This window comes from Leucopleurus acutus (genome assembly GCF_964270905.1).
Source record: "Leucopleurus acutus genome assembly, chromosome: 2".
Classification (NCBI taxonomy): Eukaryota; Metazoa; Chordata; class Mammalia; order Artiodactyla; family Delphinidae; genus Leucopleurus; species Leucopleurus acutus.
In genome coordinates this window covers 84,291,762-84,314,776 of record NC_139143.1, presented here as the reverse complement: position 1 = coordinate 84,314,776, position 23,015 = coordinate 84,291,762, and the positions used below count along the sequence as shown (strand labels likewise).

General features: G+C 43.0%; 1 protein-coding gene across 4 annotated transcripts in view; it reads left to right on the top strand.

The window, feature by feature from the left end:
- Window positions 1-25: 25 nt before the first annotated feature.
- Window positions 26-23,015, top strand: part of TUFT1 (tuftelin 1) — a gene marked incomplete at its 3' end in the record, with an annotated part of 46,006 nt that continues 23,016 nt past the window's right edge. For 2 of the 4 annotated variants that reach the window (XM_082832398.1, XM_082832397.1), the window contains exons 1-3: window positions 26-123; window positions 22,240-22,314; window positions 22,728-22,829. In XM_082832398.1, the coding sequence (XP_082688524.1) occupies window positions 64-123; window positions 22,240-22,314; window positions 22,728-22,829 (237 nt within the window). In that variant the 5' untranslated portion in view covers window positions 26-63. The remainder of the gene's footprint in view (window positions 124-22,239; window positions 22,315-22,727; window positions 22,830-23,015) is intronic. The other 2 variants (XM_082832399.1, XM_082832400.1) reach the window with 1 other exon arrangement.

The window sequence follows — 23,015 nt, the reverse complement described above, 5'->3', positions numbered from 1 at the left end:
AGTCTGGGAGAAGTCGGACCGCAGGGCCCAGGGTTGGGGTCCCAGCTGCGACCCCAGCAGAAGATGAACGGAACGCATAGCTGGTGTACACTGGTGGATGTGCACCCGGAGGGGCAGACCGCGGTAAGAAAAAGCGTCCGCACCGCCTCCCCTCGCGCGGTATTCTCGGTTTCTAATTCCGCCCTTCCAGTGCCCAGCGAGGAGTTCGCTGACATCACCTGGTGCAGCGCTCGGTGCGGTCAGCTCCTCGCGGCGCTTCTCTTTTTCTGCCGCTTCTCGGCGGGCGGTGGAATCCTGGGGAGTTGCGGGATGAAGACTGTTTTGAGGCTCAAGGACAAGGGGCGTCCCTGCCCTTTGGGAGGACACTGCGGCTCCTGCCCGAACTGAGCGCGGATCTCCGGGTGCGCGCTGCTCAGGCGTCCTGTGCGCTGCTAGATTGCGTCGTAGGAGAATGAGCTCCAGGGACGGGATCCCTGTGCTCTTTTGGACTTTGGTTCCCAACGAGGGGGATTAGGCTTTTCTGTGGGTCCTGGTGACCTCAGGGGCCCTTCAAAGAACTTCATGGGGCTTTGGGTGAGCAGTAGCAAGACAAAGGGTAGAGAGTGAAATCCTAGGGCTTGGACTGGAGGGTGGGGGCGGTAGAACTCCAGGTACGTTGAGATTGGCCAGGGACTCTTACCTTTCGCTAGGTGGGGATAGGGCTGTCTGCTTGGGGGTCACCTCTCTGCTGAAAGAGGATTTCTCCTCTTTCCCCCTTGGAGGGTCTCCTGCTCCCCTCCCCCCGTCGGCCAACCGATAGCTTCCTGAGACGTGTTGCTGGTTTTGCTTCCGTCTCCAGCCTTCAAGCCCGGGGCAAGTGGATGGAGGGGATGCCAGAACCTGGGCTGAGAAGGGGAGGGAAGTGACTTAACGCGAGAGCTTCTGGACGGAGTGAGAGTGGGGGAAAGAGGAGTGCTCACCCGTCTGCTCCAGTGCTAACCGATCTGCCCAGCTCCCCTCGCTGCCTTGGCTCCCAGTACCTGGTCTCCTCCCCACCCCAGCAGACTGTATGATTCTTCCTCTCCAGAGGCAGAGGAGGGTAACTTGTGGCTGAGTGTTTCTAGGTCTGCTGGGGAACTTAACCCAGAATGGGTGTGTATTATTTCATCAATTTCTAAGCTATTGTGGGGGGGAGTGAAATGAGAGACAAGGTGATGGGGCATTTGTATGCCTCCCTTTCCCCCACTCCACTCCGATTCTGATTCCCTTCCCCTCTTCCTCTCAGCATGCCCTTGAGATAGAGCTAACCCATGTGCACCTGAATTATGGCTCTTCAAAGAATATTTGTTGAATAGTTTCTCATTTCAAGTTTAGGGTATACATGATCACTTAATTCTGTTCACAGTCCCCTCTCTGTTTCTGCCCAGGCTGTGAGAGTTTCCACCACATTACAATTCAGGTCTTGCTACTGCCCAACCCCAGTACCTCCATGCCTCATCTTCAGTAGATAGAAAAAATCCATCCTCTATCGTGTCAGCCCCAAGTCCTACTCCATGAGCTTGCTCACTGTTTTGGGATGGTTGAGGCAGGGAACGGGGTATGAGGAAAATAAAGGAGAGGGGTGTTTGCGCTTCTTTTTGCTTGCTGTAGAAAAGAGATCCAGAAAAGTCTAAGGCATTGGCAGTGTTGAGAATGAATTGACACTCTCTTCCATCCCTTGATGTTTTGCTGCTTGTCTGGTGGGGGAAAATAGTGGATTGAAAAATAGCAAGGAATTCAGACAATCTCCAGCCATAGATTAGTTTGAAGCTTATCAGAGACCTCTAGAATGAGGGGGAGACAGAAATTCCCTTTTATTCCTTCTTTCTAGGCTGGGCTTGAGAGTTATTTGACTTCAAAGGTGGGAATGACATAACTATTGCTGAGATCTGGTGTTAAGAGACATTCCTGAGCTCTTAAGGAAGGGGAGGAGATTGTAAACAATCGATCAGTCAGGAGACAAGCTTTTTCCTGGATTCCTCTCCCCTGAGCCATCCTGCAGATAGAATTTATGGTTCTGGACAGTCTCCAGGAACCTCTTGTATATTCACACCATTGAAGGAGTGCTCAGTGCCTGTGTAAAGTGAGTGAGTGAATAAATAAACGAACAGATGTTTCTTCTGGTGTCCGCAGTGTAGACAGTTTAACTGTCTGGTGTGTCCTAGTGAATGTCAGGACCCTTGGACTGTGTTGGTATTTCTCCACCAGCCAGGCCATATGCCTCAGTGCACTGCACGAGGACATGGAAATATGGCTAATGCATTCTCTGGGTTGCTTTTATTGTTGGAGGTAGATGTGGCAGGTACAGGGAGACAGTGTTTTTTTTTCAAACTGCTGATCATAATCGCATAATCACTGAGATCAACTTAGTGGGTCAGAACCAGCGTTAAAAAAGAAATAGATGTGCTCAGAGCAGGAAGCCAGAAGAAATGGTTCCTGTGTTTACAACACACCCAACAGGAATCATTGTAACAAGGGGCTCAAAACTTGTGGCCTTCCTATAAATAAATACCCTACAGGTGTCCCCCTGTACCTCTACTGGGCAGGACCAGTGGGACAGGGCTCAATATTAGACGAAAAGTTGCAGTATTAGAAGAGTTTGCCTTTTTTTAAAATTTTATTTAATTTTTTATTTTTGGCTGCGTTGGGTCCTCGTTGCTGCGCGTGGGCTTTCGTTTTAGTTATGATGAGCGGGGGCTACTCTTCATTGCCGCGCACAGGCCCCTCATTGTGGTGGCCTCTCTCATCTTGGACCACAGGCTCTAGGTGCGCGGGCTCTAGAGTGCAGGCTCAGCAATATTGGGCAACACAGAGAATTTAAGGGAGAGCTTAAAAGTCCGAACCAAGGGAGTCCTGGGGCCTGGGTAAGCGGAAGGTACTAATGGAGGGTTTCTGCTTCTGGGTGAAGTGTTTCCAGCTGTTTTAGGTCTTTTTGCCATTCTGCTCAAGATTCCAAGAGGGTGTCACTGGCCCCTTCTCCCCCTTGGCCAGGGCATGTTGGGGTTCCTTGGTTGACAGGCCCACCGGATTGCCCAGTGAAGGAGGGAGATTCTCCAAAGCCAAACCCAAGTGCTGTTATCAGTGGAGGAGGATAGAAACTGTGGCAAGAGCAACAGTAGACTTTGATTGGCATGATCTCTGATTTTCTTTCTTTTTCCTTTTTAATCATTTTTTATCAAAGGAATACATGTGTATGATTTTAAAAAGATCTATTAGTATCAAAAGGCCTTTAAAAGAAAATTGTAAGCAGTTCCCTACCCAAGGCCTGCCCCATGGAAGTTACCACTTTTAACTCTTTTAGCTCTTTCTAGTGTTTACTGCCATGTTTCTAAATAGTATGCTTATGATTTATCAGTTTTAGACATCATTGACTTCCTATTGTAGGAATTATAGGAAGGTTTATACTCCCACTCCTTACATGCTCCCTTTTCCTTCTCTCATCTTCCCAAAGAAATTATATCACAATTTTTTTTTTTTTTTTGCGGTATGTGGGCCTCTCACTGTTGTGGCCTCTCCCGTTGCGGACCACAGGCTCTGGACGCGCAGGCTCAGCGGCCATGGCTCACGGGCCCAGCCGCTCCGCAGCATGTGGGGTCTTCCCGGACCGGCGCATGAACCCGTGTCCCCTGCATCGGCAGGCAGACTCTCAACCACTGCGCCACCAGGGAAGCCCCACAACTTTTTTTATATCATTATTGGAGTATAATTGCTTTACAATGGTGTGTTAGTTTCTGCTTTATAACACAGTGAATCAGCTATACATATACATATATCCCTATATCTCCTCCCTCTTGAGTCTCCCTCCCACCCTCCCTATCCCACCCCTCTAGGTGGTCACAAAGCACTGAGCTGATCTCCCTGTGCTATGTGACGGCTTCCCACTAGCTATCTATTTTACATTTGGTAGTGTATATATGTCAATGCTATTCTCTCACTTCATCCCAGCTTCCTCTTTCCCCCTGTGTCCTTAAGTCCGTTCTCTACGTCTGCATCTTTATTACTTCCCTGCCACTAGGTTCATCAGTACCGTTATTTTAGATTCCATATATGTGCGTTAGCATGCGGTATTTGTTTTTCTCTTTCTGACTTACTTCACTCTGTATGGACTCTAGGTCCATCCACCTCATTACAAATAACTCAGTTTTATTCCTTTTTATGGCTGAGTAATATTCCATTCTATATATGCCACATCTTCTTTATCCATTCATCTGTCAATGGACATTTAGGTTGCTTCCATGTCCTGGCTATTGTAAATAGTGCTGCAATGAACATTGGGGTACATGTATCTTTTTGAATTATGGTTTTCTCAGGGCATATGCCCAGTAGTGTGATTGGCTGGGTCATATGGTAGCTCTGTTTTTTGTTTTTTAAGGAACCTCCATACTGTCCTCCATAGTGGCTGTAGCAATTTACATTCCCACCCACAGTGCAGGAGGGTTCCCTTTTCTCCATACCATCTCCAGCATTTATCGTTTATACATTTTTTGATGATGGCCATTCTGACCGGTGTGAGGTGATACCTCATTGTGGTTTTGATTTGCATTTCTCTAATGATTAGTGATGTTGAGCATCTTTTCATGTGTTTGTTGGTAATCTGTATGTCTGCTTCGGAGAAATGTCTGTTTAGGTCTTCTGCCCATTTTTGGTATGTCACAATTTTTGACTAAACTATGATTCTATTAATAACATTGTGGTTAAGAGCCTAGTTCTGGGAATCTGACCCAGTGGACTAGAGTCAGGGCTTCAGTGTTTGCTTTGCCCAAGATCACTTTGGTAAATTACTTTTTCTCCTGTCTCAGTTTCCTCCTCCTTAAAATGGGGATAATAATTGCACCCTTCTCATAAGGTTGTTGTGAAGAATGCATATGAAACATTAAGCACAATGCCTGGCACACGGTAGGTGCTCAGATGTTAGTTGTTATTTTCTGTTACTTACTGGCTAGAGTGTTTTATCTTCCCCCGGTCAAGGGATGGAGAAAGAGTCTGGGAACTCTGTGGTCTGGTCAAGGTTTGCTCCTTCTCATTATGTTGATGTTTGCTCTTACATGTTCCTTTCCCCTTTCCTCTACCAGTGGAGGGTCTTGAGGATTAGAAGGAACCTATAGGTAGACCCAGAGTGAAGACCTGCGTAACCTTCGCTAGTCCCAACTCAGCCAGGACTGTCTTAGAGTGATATAGTCAGGGTTCATATTTTAGCATCCCACTCTGGGCTCCTTTCCTCCTCCTCCTTTTTCTGAAAATCATGGCCAAGGCAGCTGGTATCCCATGATGCACTGGACTCTGATAAAGTGATTCCCTTTAAGTATCCTATCAGTGTTACCCTTCCTTAGAATATTTGCTCTCCCCTCCCCCACCCACCACCAGTCCTCTCTACATTTTTTTATGTTGATCAGTCTAGGCCAGAGAGGTTCTCTCAGTGCCTGAGTGGATTTGAAATTTTATATCAGTTGCAGTCTGAACCTTTGTCTTTACCCTGGAATAGGTGTCATTCCTTTAGGAGCTCAGAAGCTGCATTAGTTACATACCAAGTCTTTCCTGAGACCAAGTCTTTCCTGAGCCCGACTCTTTTTTTTTTAAACTAAAGCTGTAATTTACTGAAGGCTTACTATGGGCCTCATTTTCTTTTTATAACAGCTTTATTGAGATATAATTCACATACTGTACATATCACCCATTTAAAGTATACAGTTCATTGGTTTTTAGTATATTCACAGTTGTATAGTCATCAGCACAACTGATTTTAGAATACTTTCATCACCCCATAAAGAAATCCTGACCCATTAGCAGTCACTCCCTGTTTTCTTCCAACACCCCCCCAATCCCATCAATCTCTTTCTCTATGATTTGCTTATTCTAGATATTTTATCTAAAAGTAATCATATAACATGTGATCCTTTGTGACTGGCTTCCTTCAATTAGCATGTTTTTAAGGTTGATCCATGTTGTAACATGAATCAGTATTTCATTACTTCTTATGGCTGAATAATATTCCATTGTATGGATATATTATGACATGTTCATCGTGAATAAATGTGAGTGGACTTTGGGGTTGTTTCTTCTTTTTTTTTTTTTAACTTATATTGGAGTATAGTTGATTTACAATGTTGTGTTAGTTTCAGGTGTACAGCAAAGTGAATCAGTTATACATATATGTATATCCACTCGTTTTAGATTCTTTTCCCATGTAGCCCATTACAGAGTATTGAGTAGAGTTCCCTATGCTAGACAGTAGGTCCTTATTAGTGGGTGGTTTCTTCTTTTTGTCTATTGTGAATAATGCTGCTATGAACATTTGTTTACAAGTTTTTATGTGGATTTACATTTTACTTTCTCTTGGAAAGAAATACCTAGGTTTGGAATTGCTGGATGAGAATATTTGCATTTTAAAAGGGGATTCATCTGGAGTCATTGATGCTTACTCCAAAGGAATGAATGAATTCTAAAATGGTGGAAGCCCTGGCTCTGTGACACCTGGGTGGGGAAGAAACTCCTGGGCAGAGGAACCATTCAAGTTTGGTGACTGCCTGTTCCTTCCACTCATGAGACCTGCCTCAAGCTCAGCCCATAAATTCCTCCTCACTCCACTCCATCTCCCCCATTCATTGCCAAGTTCTCACCTTCAGGAGCACTACAGCTGATGTCTCCAAGCCTGCCAGGAATTTGGGGAATCCTGGGCTCTGTGGGAGGATCTGGATGAGGAGGCTTACCCAGTCACCAGGCTTTGGGCGCCAAAGTTTGCCCATATTTCTCCCGGGTGGGAGTAGTGGGGCGGTGTGTGCACGCAGATGGTTTTGGTTCCACACACGCATGCTCAGAGCAGGTGGGACAGGCTTCCTCGCCTGCTGGTAATTGTGGTATGTGCCTCTTTGGGTCATGATGCAGAGTCTTGTGAAACACCTTTGTCTCCTAGGGGTGGGGATGTTTAGTTGAGGGAACAGGTATGCGCCAGGGAGGCTGTTGGCCCAGATTTAAGCCTAGCCAGCAGGGGCAGGAAGAGAAGAAAATACAGGGGAAAGAAGAGGAAATGGTCTTCTAGGGCCTGGAGGCAAAGAAGCAAAAATCACAAAGCAAGGTAATCAGAGACTAGAGAGGGGAGAGGGTGCTGGGGACCTGGGAATTCCAGGCTGGCTGGGCACTAGGTGGGTTTCGTGAAGGGAGATTGGCTAGCAAAAGGGTGTCTTTCTCAGAGTGGAGAGTTCAGGAGCCCACCTCCCTCTATGTACACACTCTCACTTCCAGGCCCTGGTGTTTCCCTGTGCTAGGGATCCAGGGAATGAGAAAGGCTGCCCCATTTAGGGTGCCACCCTAAATCCCTTTTTCTCATTTCACCTCCCAGTCATCCTGGTCAGCCCTCTGCATAGAGCTTGTCCAGCCCATGCCTCTGGGCGGGTAGCCAGATAAAAAGCGAATACCTGTTCTGTTGGTTAATCTGTGGGGAGGAGCAGCACTGATTCTTTGTGCCATCCCCAACAAAGCACCATCTGTGACCTAGAGAGCCCTGCAAAAGGCAGGACCAAGGGTACCTGAGATCTGTGAGCTGAGTGGGTTAGCAGTCTCAGCTAAGAGAGGGTCATCCCCCAACCACTGCATCCGGCCTCTTTGACTTTATTGGGGCTTTCCTCATCCTGACCTCTTGGGAACCATTGTTTCAAGGGACTGGCTATTCCCATTTCTCAGGAGGGGAAAATTGAGGTGGCTGCTGCTGTAGCAGCTTGAGAGACCTTGTACATTCCCGGTGGGAACAGGGAACAGGGTTGAGGGACAAAATGGTGGAAGAGTGGGTTATAGGGAGAGGATAAATTAAGGATGCTGGTTTGCAGCTCAGGGGCAATCTTCCACTTCCCTTACTTCCTTCTCGGAGTCCCTTGATCCTCACCTGCCATCCAGTCCTCATGGCCCTCATAGCAGCCTGGGGAGTGGGAGCTGGGGAAAGGTATTTTCCCATAGATCTTTCCCCTATTCATATGAGCCAGTGATGTGAGAACCTCCGGGGCCTCCCTGATATATCTCCGTATCACTCCTCAGCGTCTTGATCTCTAAGCCCTCAGCTCTGTGTTGACCCCCTCCCCACTCTGAGGAGTGAGTCACAGCTGGAGATTTGTTTGAACAGAGTGGAGAGGCTGCCTATAATTTGGAGTTGGCTGGGCTTCTCCCCAGGAATGTTTATGAGGTTAGAGACTGCTTACCTTGTGATTAGCTCTGTTCCTTTTTCCTTAGAGAAGACGGCTCCCCTACCTATCTTGCCGTTCAGAGAGTACCCAGTGGGGACCACCCTCCAAACATCTTGGGGTATTCCTAAAGCTCCCTGGAGCCTGCTCGCAGCCTCGGGGTCACTCCAGCCCCAGAAGACGACCAATGGCACCAAGCAGAGAGGGGCCTGGGTTTTCCTTCTTGGCTATGGTTTGGGGTCGTGGGGTGAAGTCTGTGGCCTTACAGACCGGATCCTCTGGTCCTAGAGGCTGAGGTGCCAGAGAGAACCCTAGATTTAGTCACAGGCTTCTTTTAGACGGTTTGTCTCACCTACTCTCCTCCCTTGCGGTCTTTCCAGAGCTCCTTGGGAAAGTTAATGCTGCCTTACTTTTGTGAAGTGATTTATGGTTTGCAAAGCACTTTCACACTGTTCCTACACATCTACCTACCCTGCCTAAAGTGTAGGCAGGGTAGGTATTATTACCCCCATTTTGTAGATGGAAAATTGCCCGGAGAAATAAAATGATTTGCTCAAGAATTAGTAGGGGTCGGACTCAGATCCCACCTCTAAGTTTAGTACTTTTTCTTTCCTTCTCTTTATTTTATATATTTTATTATAGGAATGTCACACAAATACATTTTTGTTGCAGAAGTTTAAATCACTATAGAAGTATATGGACTGAAAGTCCCTGGACTCCCTTGACTTTCTCTAGCTTAGTGTATATGAATTCAGTGCTTTGCTGTTGTGCTTACTTTCAAGAATTGCCAACGTGGCATGGTGGGTAGGAGCACAGACTCTGGAGCCACAGGGCCTGGGTTTGAATCCTGGCTCTGCTCCTTACTAGTTATATGACCTTGGGCAAGATACTTAACTTCTGTGCCTCAGTTTTCTTGTCTATAAAATGGGAATTTATACCTACCATATAGTTGTGTCGTGAGGATTAAATGAGTTAATACATGTAAAGCACTTAGAACAGTGCCTAATAGGGCTCAGCATGTAGTAATTGCTTTATTTAGGAACCGGCAATTACCAATACTATGAACATATGTGTGTACTTAAATAAATAAGAAGTCACATTTTATGAATGAATTTGTGACTTGCTTTTTTTTCACTTAATATGTCTTGGAGGTCTTTTCCTGTCAATTTATAGAGGTTTATTTATCAGCAGTGTAGTATTTCATGGTGTGGATGTTACCATACTTGACTCACACACTCACTTACTCAAGAATATTTATGCTGTTTCCACGTCTTTAACTATTGTAAAGAGTATTGCAGTCAACAGTTTTACACACATATCTTTGGGCAAATGTGCATGGATTTTCATAGGCCATATTCGTAAAAGTTGAATTACTCAAAGGGTTTATAAAATATGCAAACTCTTTATTAATATCGCCAAATTAGTTTCTAAAAATACTTTTATAATCTCCAATGATATACATAGGAGATTAGTCTTTTTCCCTGCATCCTCACCAACCCTAGGTATTATCAGTATCTTTAAAATTTGCCAGTCACTTGATCTAAAAATGATATTTCTCGACTTCCCTGGTGGTCCAGTGGTTAAGAATTTGCCTTCCAATGCAGGGAGCCGGGGTTCGATCCCTGGTTGGGGAACTAAGATCCCACATGCTGCTTAACTAAGCCGGTGCGCCACAACTACTGAGCCTGCACGCCACAATTAGAGAGCCTGAGCACTGCAACTATTGAGCCTGCGTGCTCTAGAGCCTGAGCACCTCAACAAAGAGCCCGCATGCTGCAACGAAGATCCCGCATGCTGCAACTACGATCCCATGCAGCCAAATAAATAAATATTTAAAAAAATAAAAATAAAAATGATATTTCTGTAGGATTCACATGAAGTAACTCACTCGCTTTACTGAAAAGCAAGAAAGGATTCTTGTGTATATGTCAAGTTTTTTCTTTTTCTTTTGTTTTGGCCACACCGTGTGGCCTGTGGGGTCTTAGTTCCCTGATGACCAGGGATCGAACTGTGCCATGCGCCCTGCAGTGGAAGTACGGAGTCTTAAACCACTGGACCACCAGGGAAGTCCCTATATGGGAAGTTTTAAAGCAAAGCAATAAAATGGTCCTGGTGTACTGAACAACCAGGTTAAGAAACAGAACATTACCAATACTTTTGAAGCCCCCTGGGGTCCTTTCTGGATCATAACCCCTCTGCTTCCTCCATAGAATTTGTGAATTTTGTGTTTATTTTCTTGCTTTTTATTATGCTTTTACTGCATGCTCAAGTGATATATTGCTTAGTTTGACATGTTTTGAACTTTGTATACATGGTATCTATATTCTACTGCTTACTTTTTTATATAACATTAATTTTGAGATTCCTTCATGTCAAAGCATGTAGCTGTAGTTCATTGTACTGATATGCCATATTGCATTCATCTGTTTACTTGTCAGTGCATCATTTGGGTTGTTTCCAGTGTTTTGCCATTGCAAGCAGTGCTGCCGTGAGCATACTTCTATGTGTCTCATCTTACACTTTTTAACTCAGAATTTAATGAAATTCCCCCCAAATGATAACTCATTATTATTTTCATTTGCATTTCCTTGATTACTGGTAAGGTTGAGCATCTTTCATATATTTATTAGCCACTTATATTTCTTCTTAGTGTTGCCTTTCTTGGTCTTTGCTCTTTTTTTTTTTTCTTGTTTTCCCCTTTTCATGTCTGCTTTTTCCCAGTATTCCCTACCGCCTCTCTAAACTGAGGAATCTAATGTTCTCAAAAGAAAGAGAATTGGGAAAATCCTGGACCACATTACCTGAAATTCACACAACATATATTCTTTGATATGCCTGCTCTAAGCAAGGCACTGTACTAAATAAGCCATCAAGGTCTTCAGAGAGCTTATGATTTTATTGGGGAGATGAATGAATAAGTAGTTATGAAGGAAGGGGACCAGTGTTACAGTGTAGGATAGGTAGGGTGCAGTGGTTGCAGGAGCAGGCTCTGACTAAGGAGTGCTAGGGTCGGACCCTTAGAGCTGAGCCTTCAAGGTTGACTGGGAATTCTCCAAGGAGGCAAGGGAGGGAAGCGTATCCCTGGAGGAGAAAACGACATGTACACTTGTGGGGAGGTGGGAGTGTGTATTGCATTGGAAAACTCATCAACAGAAATAGAAATTTGGATTTGGATGCCTTCCTGCAATTGGATCAGGAACGTTTGGGATAGCTAATGTAGGGTACAGGTGGGGTACTGGTGGGAGTCAAGACATTATGTGATATACACTGTGATAGGTCTGATCATGCAGGGACTTTAATGCTACAATAAGGCGTTTTAAATTTTTTCGTTTGCTTTTTTTAAAAAAAGCATACATTTATGTATGTTAAACAATAACATACATACATAAAAGTGCATATATCATATATGTACAGTCAAGTAATTTTCACAAACTGGATACATTTCTCTAACCATCACCCAGATCAAGAAGCAGATCATCAAGAGGCCCCCTCTTGTCCCCTTCTAGTCATTACCTACCCTCCACCCTCAAGGGTAGCCACTGTCCTGACTTCTGAAGCATGTATTAGTTTTGCTTGCTTTTATACTTTTTATATAAGTGGAATCATATAGTATACTTTTGTGTATGACTTCTGTTGCTTAACATTTCTGTAAAGTTCATCCATGTTGCATGTTCACTCTTTTTCATTGTTGTGCAGTGTTCTGTTGTATGACTGTATCACAGTTTATCCATTCTACTCCAAAAACATTTGGGTAATTTCTAGCTTTTGGCTATTATGAAAAATGCTACTATGAACATTCTAGTCTATGTTTTTTATGGGGAAAGTATGTATGCATTTCTGTTGAGTAGATAACCAGGTGTGGAATTGCTGTGTTATAAGGTACGCATGTGTTCATCTTTGGTAGATACTTCCAAAGTGATTGTGATAATGAGCAAACCCACCATCCGTTCTGATTTTTCCACAGCCCCGGAAACTTGGTATTTTTTTTTTTCATTTTAGTCATTCTGATGAGTAGTTTGTGGTTTCGCCTTATGGTTTTAGTTTCTAGTTCTTTGATGATGATGACTAATAAGGTGGAACCCTTTTCTTATGTTTATTGTACATTTGGATATCCTCTTATGTAATGCATCTATTGAAGTCTTTTGCCCATTTTTCTGTTGGGCACCACTCTGTCTCCCTCTCATGTTCCCTCCCTCCCCTCTTTCTTTCTTTAATTATACTTTTTATTTTGAAATAATTTTAGATTTACAGAAAAGTTGCAAAGATAATACTCATATACTCTTCACCCAATTTCCCCCAATGTTAGCATCTTAATAACGATGGTGCATTTGTCATAACTAAGACATTAATGTTGATACAATACTATTAACTAAATTATAGACTTTATTTGGATTTCACCAGCTTTTCCACTAATGTCCTTTTTCTGATCCAGGATTCAGTCCAGGATACCACATTGTTTTTTTGTCTTTTTGTTTTGTAGGAATTCTTAATGTATTCTGAATATCCTTTGTCAGATAGTCATAGAGTGAATATCTTCTACTCTGTGGGTTGTCATACTCTCTTAGTGGTGTCCTTTGATGAACAAAAGTTCAGAATTTTAATATAGTCCAATGTATCAGTTTTTTATGGGGAGGATTTTTTTTGTGCTGTGGCTAAGAAAAATTTTGCCTTTCTAAGGCCATGAAGGTGTTCTCCTATAAAACCTTTACTGGGGCTTCCCTGGTGGCGCAGTGGTTGAGAGTCCACCTGCTGATGCAGGGGACGCGGGTTCGTGCCCTGGTCCGGGAAGATCCCACATGCCGCAGAGCGGCTGGGCCCGTGAGCCATGGCCGTTGAGCCTGCGCGTCCGGAGCCTGTGCTCCACAACGGGAGAGGCCACAACAGTGAGAGGCCCGCATACCGCGGAAAAAAAAAAACACCTTTATTATTCTGCTTTTCACATGTACATCTACAATCCACTTGGAATTAATGTTTGTATATAGTGTGAAGTAGGAGTTAATATGCATCTTTTCCCATGACAAGGCATATTACTTTAACCTATAAGCATATGGAATATGCTTATGGAAAATATTTTAAAGAGGAGCATTATGTCAAATTTGAGGAACTGGCATTTTTGTATGTCTATTAGTCACTGTGTATTAGTCACTGTGTTCTCACTGTGTATTAGTCACTGTGTTCTCACTTAAATGTTGTACTATCCATCTTAACTAATACTAAACTAAGGCTGAGGGAGAATAAAATTAATACACACAACAAATAAAAGCTGGAGCCAGTGCTTGAGCCAAGGTCTAACTGTTCCAAATGCTATTCTTTTTCTGCAAAGAAGAGAGAAAATCAAGTTAGGCTTGAGGAGTAATGGATCAGGCAGTAAATCTGGTGGTGATCTAGGTACTGCTATGTATCATGTCATTCTATCAAAATAAAATATATTTTCTAAAATAAAAAAGTAAATATATAAAAAATAAAATGCAAAAAGTTGATAGGAACCTATACTGGGGTGGGGGTAGGCTGAATAAATTAGTCTGATCTATTCGTGGAATACTAGTAGCCATTAAAAGCAAATTTTGAAGAATATTTATTTATTTTTAAAATGTTTATTATTTGGTTGTGCTGGGTCTTAGTTGTGGCAGGCAGGCTCATTAGATGTGGCACGTGGGCTCCTTATTTGTGGCCCAAGGGCTCCTTAGTTATGGTACGCAGGCTCCTTAGTTGTAGCATTCAAACACTTAGTTACAGCATACATGTGGGATCTAGTTCCCTGATGAGGGATCGAACCCAGGCCCCCTGCATTGGGAGTGCGGAGTCTTAACCACTGTGCCACCAGAGAAGTCCCTGAAGAATGTTTAATGTGATGGAAATTAATGATGAAATATTAAAGGGGGAAAAAAGCAAGTATATAACTGTATATAGTAGTATGCCTTTCAAAAATATACATAGAAAAATTATAAGGAATACACTAACATTTTAATAGTGGCTATTTTGGAGTAGTAGGATTATAATAATTATTTTTTTAATGTATTTATTTATTTATTTTATTTATTTTTTGCTGCATTGTGTTCGTTGCTGTGTGCAGGCTTTCTCTAGTTGCGGTGAGCTGGGGCTACTCCGTTGCGGTGCATGGGCTTTAGGTGCATGGGTTTCAGTAGCTGTGGCTCGCGGGCTCAGTAGTTGTGGCTCGCGGACTCTAGAGCGCAGGCTCACTAGTTGTGGCTCACAGGGTCTAGGGTGCAGGCTCAGTAGTTGTGGCGCACGGGCTTAATTGCTCCACAGCCTGTGGGATCTTCCAGGACCAGGGATCGAACCCATGTCCCCTGTATTGGCAGGCGGATTCTTAACCACTGTGCCACCAGGGAAGTCCAGGATTGTAACTATTTTCATTATATTCTTTAATTTTTATCTCTGGAAGTATTACTTTTTTTTTTTTTGCGATATGCGGGCCTCTCACTGCTGTGGCCTCTCCCGCTGCGGAGCACAGACTCCGGACGCGCAGTCTCAGCGGCCATGGCTCACGGACCCAGCCGCTCCACGGCATGTGGGATCCTCCCGGACCGGAGCACGAACCCGCGTCTCCTGCATCGGCAGGCAGACTCTCAACCACTGCGCCACCAGGGAAGCCCTGGAAGTATTACTTTTTAAGAAAAAGACAGTTGTAGATTCACATGCAGTTAAAAGAAATAATAGAGATCTCTGTACCCTTTACTTAGCATTCCTCAGTGGTAACATATTGCAAAACCATAGTGCACTGTCACAATCAAGATAGTGACATAAATACAGTCAAGGGACAGAATATTTCCATCACCACAAAGATACTTCAGGTTGCCCTTTTAGAGTCACACCCACTTCCTTCTCTTCTCCATCTTCTCCTTAACTCCTGGCAACCCCTAATCTGTTCTCCATTTGTATAATTTTGTCATTTCAAGACTATTATCAATACATAAATGGAATCGTATAGTATGTAACCTTTTGTGATTGACTTCTTTCATTTAGCATAATTCTTTGGAAATTGTTGTTGCATGCATCAGTAATTTGTTCCTTTTTATTGCTGAATGGTAAGCATTCCATGGTATGGCTGTACCACAGTTTGTTTAACCATTCACCTACTGAAGGGCATCTGGATTGTTTCTAGTTTTGGGGTATTACAAATAAAGCTTCTATAAATATTAGTGTGCAAGTTTTTGTGTGAACATAAGTCTTCATTTCTTTTGGATAAATGCCCAGGAGTATAATTGCTGGGTCATATGGTAGTTGTATGTTAAGTTTTTAAAGAAATTGCAAACTATTTTTCAGAGTGGCTGTGTCACTTTGTATTTCCACAAGCAATGTGTGAGTGATCCAGTTTCTCTGCCTTCTTGCCAGCATTTGGTGTACTTTTTGTTTTAATCATTCTGATAGGTGTGTAGTGGTATCTCACTGTGGGTTTAATTTGCATTTCCCTAATGACTAATGATGCTGAACATTATTTTATATGCTTATTTGCCATGTGTATATCTTCTTCAGTGAAATATCTTTTCATGTCTTTTACCCATGTTCTAACAAAATGTTAGAGAGTAAAATCTCTGTATTCATGAGAGCTGTTGGTTTGTAGTCTGTTTATTTGTTTTTTTCTTTTTAAAATTGTCTTTGGTCTTGGTGCCACACAATAAGAATAGATTGATGAAATGAATTTGTTCCCTCCTCTTATTTTCTGGATGAGATTATGTAGAAGTAGAATTGGTGTTAATTTTTAAAATATTTGGTAGAATTCTCAGTGGAGCCATCTGGGCCCGGATAGTTCTTGAGAATATTTTTTTTTGGCCTCGCCACACACTTGTGGTTCCCCCACCAGGGATTGAACCTGGGCCACGGCAGTGAAAGCCTGGAATCCTAACCCCTAGGTCACCAGGGAACTCCCGAGAAGTTTTAAATTATGACTTTAATTTGCTTAATAGTTATAAGGCTATTCATATTACCTATGTCATATTAGATGAGCTGTGGTAGTTTGTATTTTTTGAAGAATTGATTCATTTTGTCTAAATTGTCGAATTTATGTTCATAGAGTTTTTCATAGTATTACCTTATACTTTCAATATGTGCAGGATCTGTAGAAATATCCTATTTCATTCCTGATATTGGTATTTATGTCTCTCTCTTTTATTCTTTGTCAGTCTTGCTAGAGGTTATGATTTGCATCGATCTTTTCAAAGAACTGCTTTTTGTTTCATTGGTTTTTCTCTATTGTTGTTCTGTGTTAAAGTTTATTTATTCATGCTCTTATCTTTATTAATTCCTTCCTCCTGATTGCTTTGAGTTTGGTTCTTTTTCTAAATTCTTGTAGTGAGAGCTTAAATTATCTGATATTAATACAGCACTCCTGCATTCCTTTGATTAATATTTGCATGATATATCTTTTCCCATTCTTTTACTTCAACCAGCCTATATTTTTATATTTAAAGTATATTTCTTATAGACAGCATATAATGAGTCATGTTTTTTTTTAAATCCATTCTGCCAATCTGTTTTTTATTTTTATTTTATTTATTTATTTATTTTGGCCGTGGCCACGTGGCTTGCGGGATCTTAGTTCCCCAACCAGGGATTGAATCCAGGCCCCCTGCAGTGGAAGTGTGGAGTCCTAACCACTGGACTGCCAGGGAATTCCAGCCAATCTGGTTTTTTTTGTTTTTGTTTTTGTTTTTGTTTTTGCGGTACATGGGCCTCTCACTGCTGCGGCCTCTCCCATTGCGGAGCACAGGCTCCGAACGCGCAGGCTCAGCGGCCATGGACCACGGGCCCAGCCTCTCCGTGGCATGTGGGATCCTCCTGGACAGGGGCACGAACCCGTGTCCCCTGCATTGGCAGGCAGACTCCCGACGACTGTGCCACCAGGGAAGCCCCAATCTGTTTTTTAATTGATGTATTTAGACCATGTACATTTAGTGTAATTATTGGTATGGTAAGTCTGCTATTTTATTTTTGTTTGTTCTCTCTGTTCTTCATTTCTCTGTTTTCTTTTCCCTGCCTTTCTGTGGGTTACTTGAACACTTTTTAGGATTCAATTTTGATTCATTTATAGTGTTTCTGAGTATTATTTCTTTGTATAGACTTTGTAGTGATTGCTCTAGTATTACCAGTTTAAGTGAGGTATAGAAACCTTGCCTTCCTTTACATTCCTTTACCCTCTCCCATTTATAATTAATTTAAATATTTCCTGTGTATGCATTTAGAATAACATCAGATGGTGTTATAATTTTTAGCTTCAATCATCAAACATAATTTAGAAAACTCAAGGAGAGAGGGAAAGCCAATTGGATTAACCCACGTTTTTGCTATCCACGTTGTTTCTGTCTTCCTAATGTTCCAAGATTCCTTTTTTATTGTTTCCTTTCTGTTTAGAGAACTTTCAAAGCCATTCTTTTAGTGTAGGTCTACTGGTAAGAAATTCTCTTAGTTTTCCTTTACCTGAGAATGTCTTGATTTCCCTCTCATTCCTGATGAATATTTTTCCTGGGAAAAAATTGATTGAGAGGTTTTTTTTTTTCCCCAGCACTTGAAAAATAGTGTCCCATTTTCTTCTGGCCTTCATGGTTTCCGATAACAAATCTGTTGTTATTCAACGTGCTTTCCCCCTATAGGTAAGGTGTCATTTTTCTCTGGCTGCTTTCAAGATTTTTTCTTTGTCTTTAGTTATCAGAAGTTTAATTACAATATATCTTGGCATGAATTTTGGGTTTATCATGTTTGCTGAGCTCCTTGAATCTGCAGATTCGTCTTTTGCCAAATTTGGGAAGCTTCAGCCATTATTTCCTTGAGTACTTCTTCAACTTGTTCTCTTTCTTGTCTGCAACTGGAATTCTGATGACATGAACAGAGGAGATGACCTCTCAGGGCCCAAATCCAGCCTAATTGTCGGTTCTCTTCCAATTAGAATACCATGGTTGAACCCAGGCCAAAGCAGTTAAAGCGCCAAATCCTAACCACTAGACCACCGGGGAACTCCTGAGATTGTGTTTTAATCTGAATGCATGCCTGCGTCCTGGGGAAAAGGAGTTGGCAGCCACTCTGGCTATTTTGAAATTATATTTTCTTCTTTCTTTTGTAATGTTCTCTTGACCTAGATGTCATGGAACACTCACTATGCATTCGGAAAATACTTACCTTTGTTAGGGGCTGTAGCAGACAGCTGCCCACAAGGAGTTAACAGTTAGAAGGGGTAATTCCTCATGGATCACAAATAAGTGAGAGGCACGTGCCACCAGAGGCCCTGTGATACAGAGGGATCTCAGGGAAGGGAGTATGTGTTTCCCACAGGATGTAGGGAAGTGTCATGGAAGATGTGGCAATTGAATGCAAGCTCTTGAGGGACTTGCAGATGCCCCTGGTGAAAATGGGAGGAAAGAACTTTTTTTTTTTAACATCTTTATTGGAGTATAATTGCTTTACAATGGTGTGTTAGTTTCTGCTTTATAACAAAGTGAATCAGCTATACATATACATATATCCCCATATCTCCTCCCTCTTGTGTTTCCCTCCCACCCTCCCTATCCCACCCCTCTAGGCGGTCACAAAGCACTGAGCTGATCTCCCTGTGCTATGTGGCTGCTTCCCACTGGCTATCTATTTTACATTTGGTAGTGTATATATAAGTCCTTGCCACTCTCTCATTTCATCCCAGCTTACCCTTCCCCCTCCCTGTGTCCTCAAGTCCATTCTGTACATCTGCATCTTTATTCCTGTCCTTCCCCTAGGTTCTTCATAACCATTTTTTTTTTTTAGATTCCATATGTATGTGTTAGCATACAGTATTTGTTTTTTTCTTTCTGACTTACTTCACTCTGTATGACAACTCTTGGTCCATCCACCTCACTACAAATAGCTCAATTTCATTTCTCTTTATGGCTGAGCAATATTCCATTGTATATATGTGCCACATCTTCTTTATCCATTCATCTGTCGATGGACACTTAGGTTGCTTCCATGGCCTGGCTATCGTAAATAGAGCGGCAATGAACATTGTGGTACATGACTCTTTTTGAATTATGGCTTTCTCAGGGTATATGCCCAATAGTGGGATTGCTGGGTCGTATGGTAGTTCTATTTTTAGTTTTTTAAGGCACCTCCATACTGTTCTCCATAGTGGCTGTACCAATTTACATTCCCACCCACAGTGCAAGAGTGTTCCCTTTTCACCACACCCTCTCCAGCATTTATTGTTTTTGTTGTTGTTGTTGTTGTTTTTGTGGTACACGGGCCTCTCACCGTTGTGGCCCCTCCTGTTGCGGAGCACAGGCTCCGGACGTGCAGGCTCAGCGGCCATGGCTCACGGGCCCAGCCGCTCCGTGGCATGTGGGATCTTCCCGGACTGGGGCACGAACCCGCGTCCCCTGCATCGGCAGGCGGACTCTCAACCACTGTGCCACCAGGGAAGCCCTCCAGCATTTATTGTTTGTAGATTTTTTGGTGATGGCCATTCTGACTGGTGTGAGGTGATACCTCACTGTGATTTTGATTTGCATTCCTCTAATGATTAGTGATGTTGAGCATTCTTTCATGTGTTTGTTGGCAATCTGTGTATCTTCTTTGGAGAAATCTCTATTTAGGTCTCCTGCCCATTTTTGGATTGGGTTGTTTGTTTTTTTGATATTGAGCTGCATGAGCTGCTTGTAAATTTTGGAGATTAATCCTTTGTCAGTTGCTTCATTTGCAAATATTTTCTCCCATTCTGAGGGCTGTCTTTTTGTCTTGTTTACGATTTCTTTTGCTGTGCAAAAGCTTTTAAGTTTCATTAGGTCCCATTTGTTTATTTTTGTTTTTATTTCCACTTCTCTCAGAGGTGGGTCAAAAAGGATCTTGCTGTGATTTATAATGTCATAGAGTGTTCTGCCTATGTTTTCCTCTAAGAGTTTTATAGTGTCTGGCCTTACATTTAGGTCTTTAATCCATTTTGAGTTTATTTTTGTGTATGGGAGTGTTCTAATTTCATTCTTTTACATGTAGCTGTCCAGTTTTCCCAGCAGCACTTATTGAAGAGGCTGTCTTTTCTCCATTGTATATTCTTGCCTCCTTTCTCAAAAATAAGGTGACCATATGTGCATGTGTTTATCTCTGGGCTTTCTATCCTGTTCCATTGATCTATATTTCTGTTTTTGCTCCAGCACCATACCATATTGATTACTGTAGCTTTGTAGTATAGTCTGAAGTCAGGGAGCCTGATTCATCCGGCTCCGTTTTTCTTTTGCAAGATTGCTTTGGCTATTTGGAATCTTTTGTGTTTCAATACAAATTGTGAAGTTTTTTGTTCTAGTTCTGTGAAAAATGCCATTGGTAGTTTGATAGGGATTGCATTGAATCTGTAGATTGCTTTGGGTAGTATAGTCATTGTAAAGAACATTTAAGGCAAAGGAAATGATGAGAGCACTGTTACAGAAGTGGGAGGACATGGGACGTATTGGACCAGGGACAATGAAGAGCAGTAGCAGGAGATGTGAGTTGACTCAGACTGTGGAGAGCCTTAAATGCCACACTAAGGGTCTGGCTTTTATTTGGTAGGAATTAAGTGTTTTTGTAAAACTAGCTACATTGCCAGGATTGGGAAGGCTTAAGGGCCATGTGGAAGTGTCTTCCATTTTTCTTAAATTTGGGTTCATTCCGAGAAGTGGGAGGAGGCTAATATTTGAGTACCTCCCTCTTATGTGGCAGAGAACAACCTCCATACATTTTCAGTTAATCTTCAACCAAAAGCCCTCAGTTGGATGGTATTCCCATTTTATAGCGAGAACACTGAGAGTTAAGTAGCTGACTACAGAGACTGATTACTTCTCCACCAATTCACTCTTTCTTGTGTAGGAAGGACTACTGTCTACCCAGAAAAGCTTCTCCCAACTCTCTGGGCAGAGTCCATTCTTTCTTCTTTCTTTCTTTCCAGCAGACATGTGGAAGGTTAGGAGGGTTCCTTAAAATGTGTTAAGAGTAAGATGGCATTTATACTTCTGGACCTTATGGCAGGGTATGAGCAGATGACCTCAAGGTCACTTTCATCTTGGCTAGTTCAGCACCATCTTCCCATCGTTGGATGGGAGAAGCATATACTCCTCTTTTATGCTGCCATAATATCAAGGCTGGAAGGAGCCGTAGAGATACTTATTCCAACCGTTATTTTTCCAGTGAGATCCAGAGGCCCAGAGTGGCTAAGCCTCTTGTCCACCTGTACACATAACATGGGTTATTGGCAGGATTTGGTCCACTCTGCCTTGCTGATTCTCTCTCAATGTTATTATCTCTCCAAATCTCCAGCCCCCCACTTTTCCCTCTTATTGCATGCTTTCCCTCTCGGGTTTTCTATCTTGCTCACAATGTGTGTTTTTTTTTTTTTAACATCTTTATTGGGGTATAATTGCTTTACAATGGTGTGTTAGTTTCTGCTTTATAACAAAGTGAATCAGTTATACATATACATATGTTCCCATATGTCTTCCCTCTTGCGTCTCCCTCCCTCCCACCCTCCCCACAATGTGTTTTTTAAAACTTCTTTGAGTTATGAAAGAACATCTGCTTTTCCCTTTGAAGTTAGGCTGATCTATTGTATTGCCTGCTTTCATTTGGATAATTTCTGTGTGGCTTATAGAAATAGGGGTTTGGATTCATGTACCTTCCTATGGTTTGGTTCTGGAAGGATATCTTAGTCTTATATATCAATAACTACCTGGTTGGCTGTCAGGTGCAGAAATTCTGGATTGGGGATGACCAATCCAGGGATGCTGTCTTTAGGGTTGGGGAAAGGAGAGTGCATGCAATGTGCTTCCTGTAATCCAAGGACCAGGGTAGCCCCTCTGCAACCACACAGAGCAGTGTGCTGTGTAGTCTCTGTGCTGTGTAGCACTGTCAAAGTCCCCGGAGACATCCTTATCACCTAAGAGTGAACTGATCTTGGATAAGCTGATGTCACCTCCCCGGACCTCAGCTTTTCTTGCCTGTAAAATGCTGATAAGGCCCACTCCACAGGGCTGGCAAAGTGCATGTGTACTGGTAGTAGACTATAAAGGTAAGAGGTTATTGTTGCTGTCATTGTCATTATTAGGGCAGCGTGGACATTCTCAGGCTGACTCTCCAGGGTGAACTGACAGGAGATGAACTTGAACGCATAGCCCAGAAGGTATTGAGGTTTCTGGTGGGGCAAGGCCTCCTCCCCTGCACCAGTTCTCCTTCCTTGCTGCCGACTCCTCGTCCCAGTGCTGGCTGGAGCCATCTCCTCTGCTGCCCGGGAGCATCTCCTTTCAGACACCCCCAGCTGACCTCAGCATTGTGCACTGCTTTGGGGGATAGAGAGACCCCTATTAAAATTAAAACTAACCTGCAATTTCAACTAATTCTCCCCGTCCTGTGTTCTTGTTGCTGCTGTGTTCATCCTGTGGCTTCTGGTAGAGGTTCTGAAATGAATTTTTGGAGGGGAAAATCGGACTAACCCTTCAAGTCTTTTGAGGAGCAGTTCTTCTACATTGGTTGAGGGGCAGAAGTTCTGTGCTTGTCGTATGGTTTCTGAGCCACTTTTCTCTCTCTCTCCGGTAGGCCGGCAGGAAGACCTATGCCATGGTGTCCGGCCGCTCATCTGGTCATTCTCTGGCCTCAGAACTGGTGGAGTCCAACGATGGACATGAAGAGATCATTAAGGTAAGCTTAGTTCACCTCCACTGTTTCTCCCTCCTCTCTTTCTCCTTATAGACATGGGAGAGGGAACAGCTGACTTCGTCAAAGGGACCTTGTGGTTTGACTAGGAAGAACCAGACCTGCAATGCTAGCTCCTGGCCATCTCCTGGAAGGATCTTAATCAACACCAGGAGACCACAGTCAGTCTGT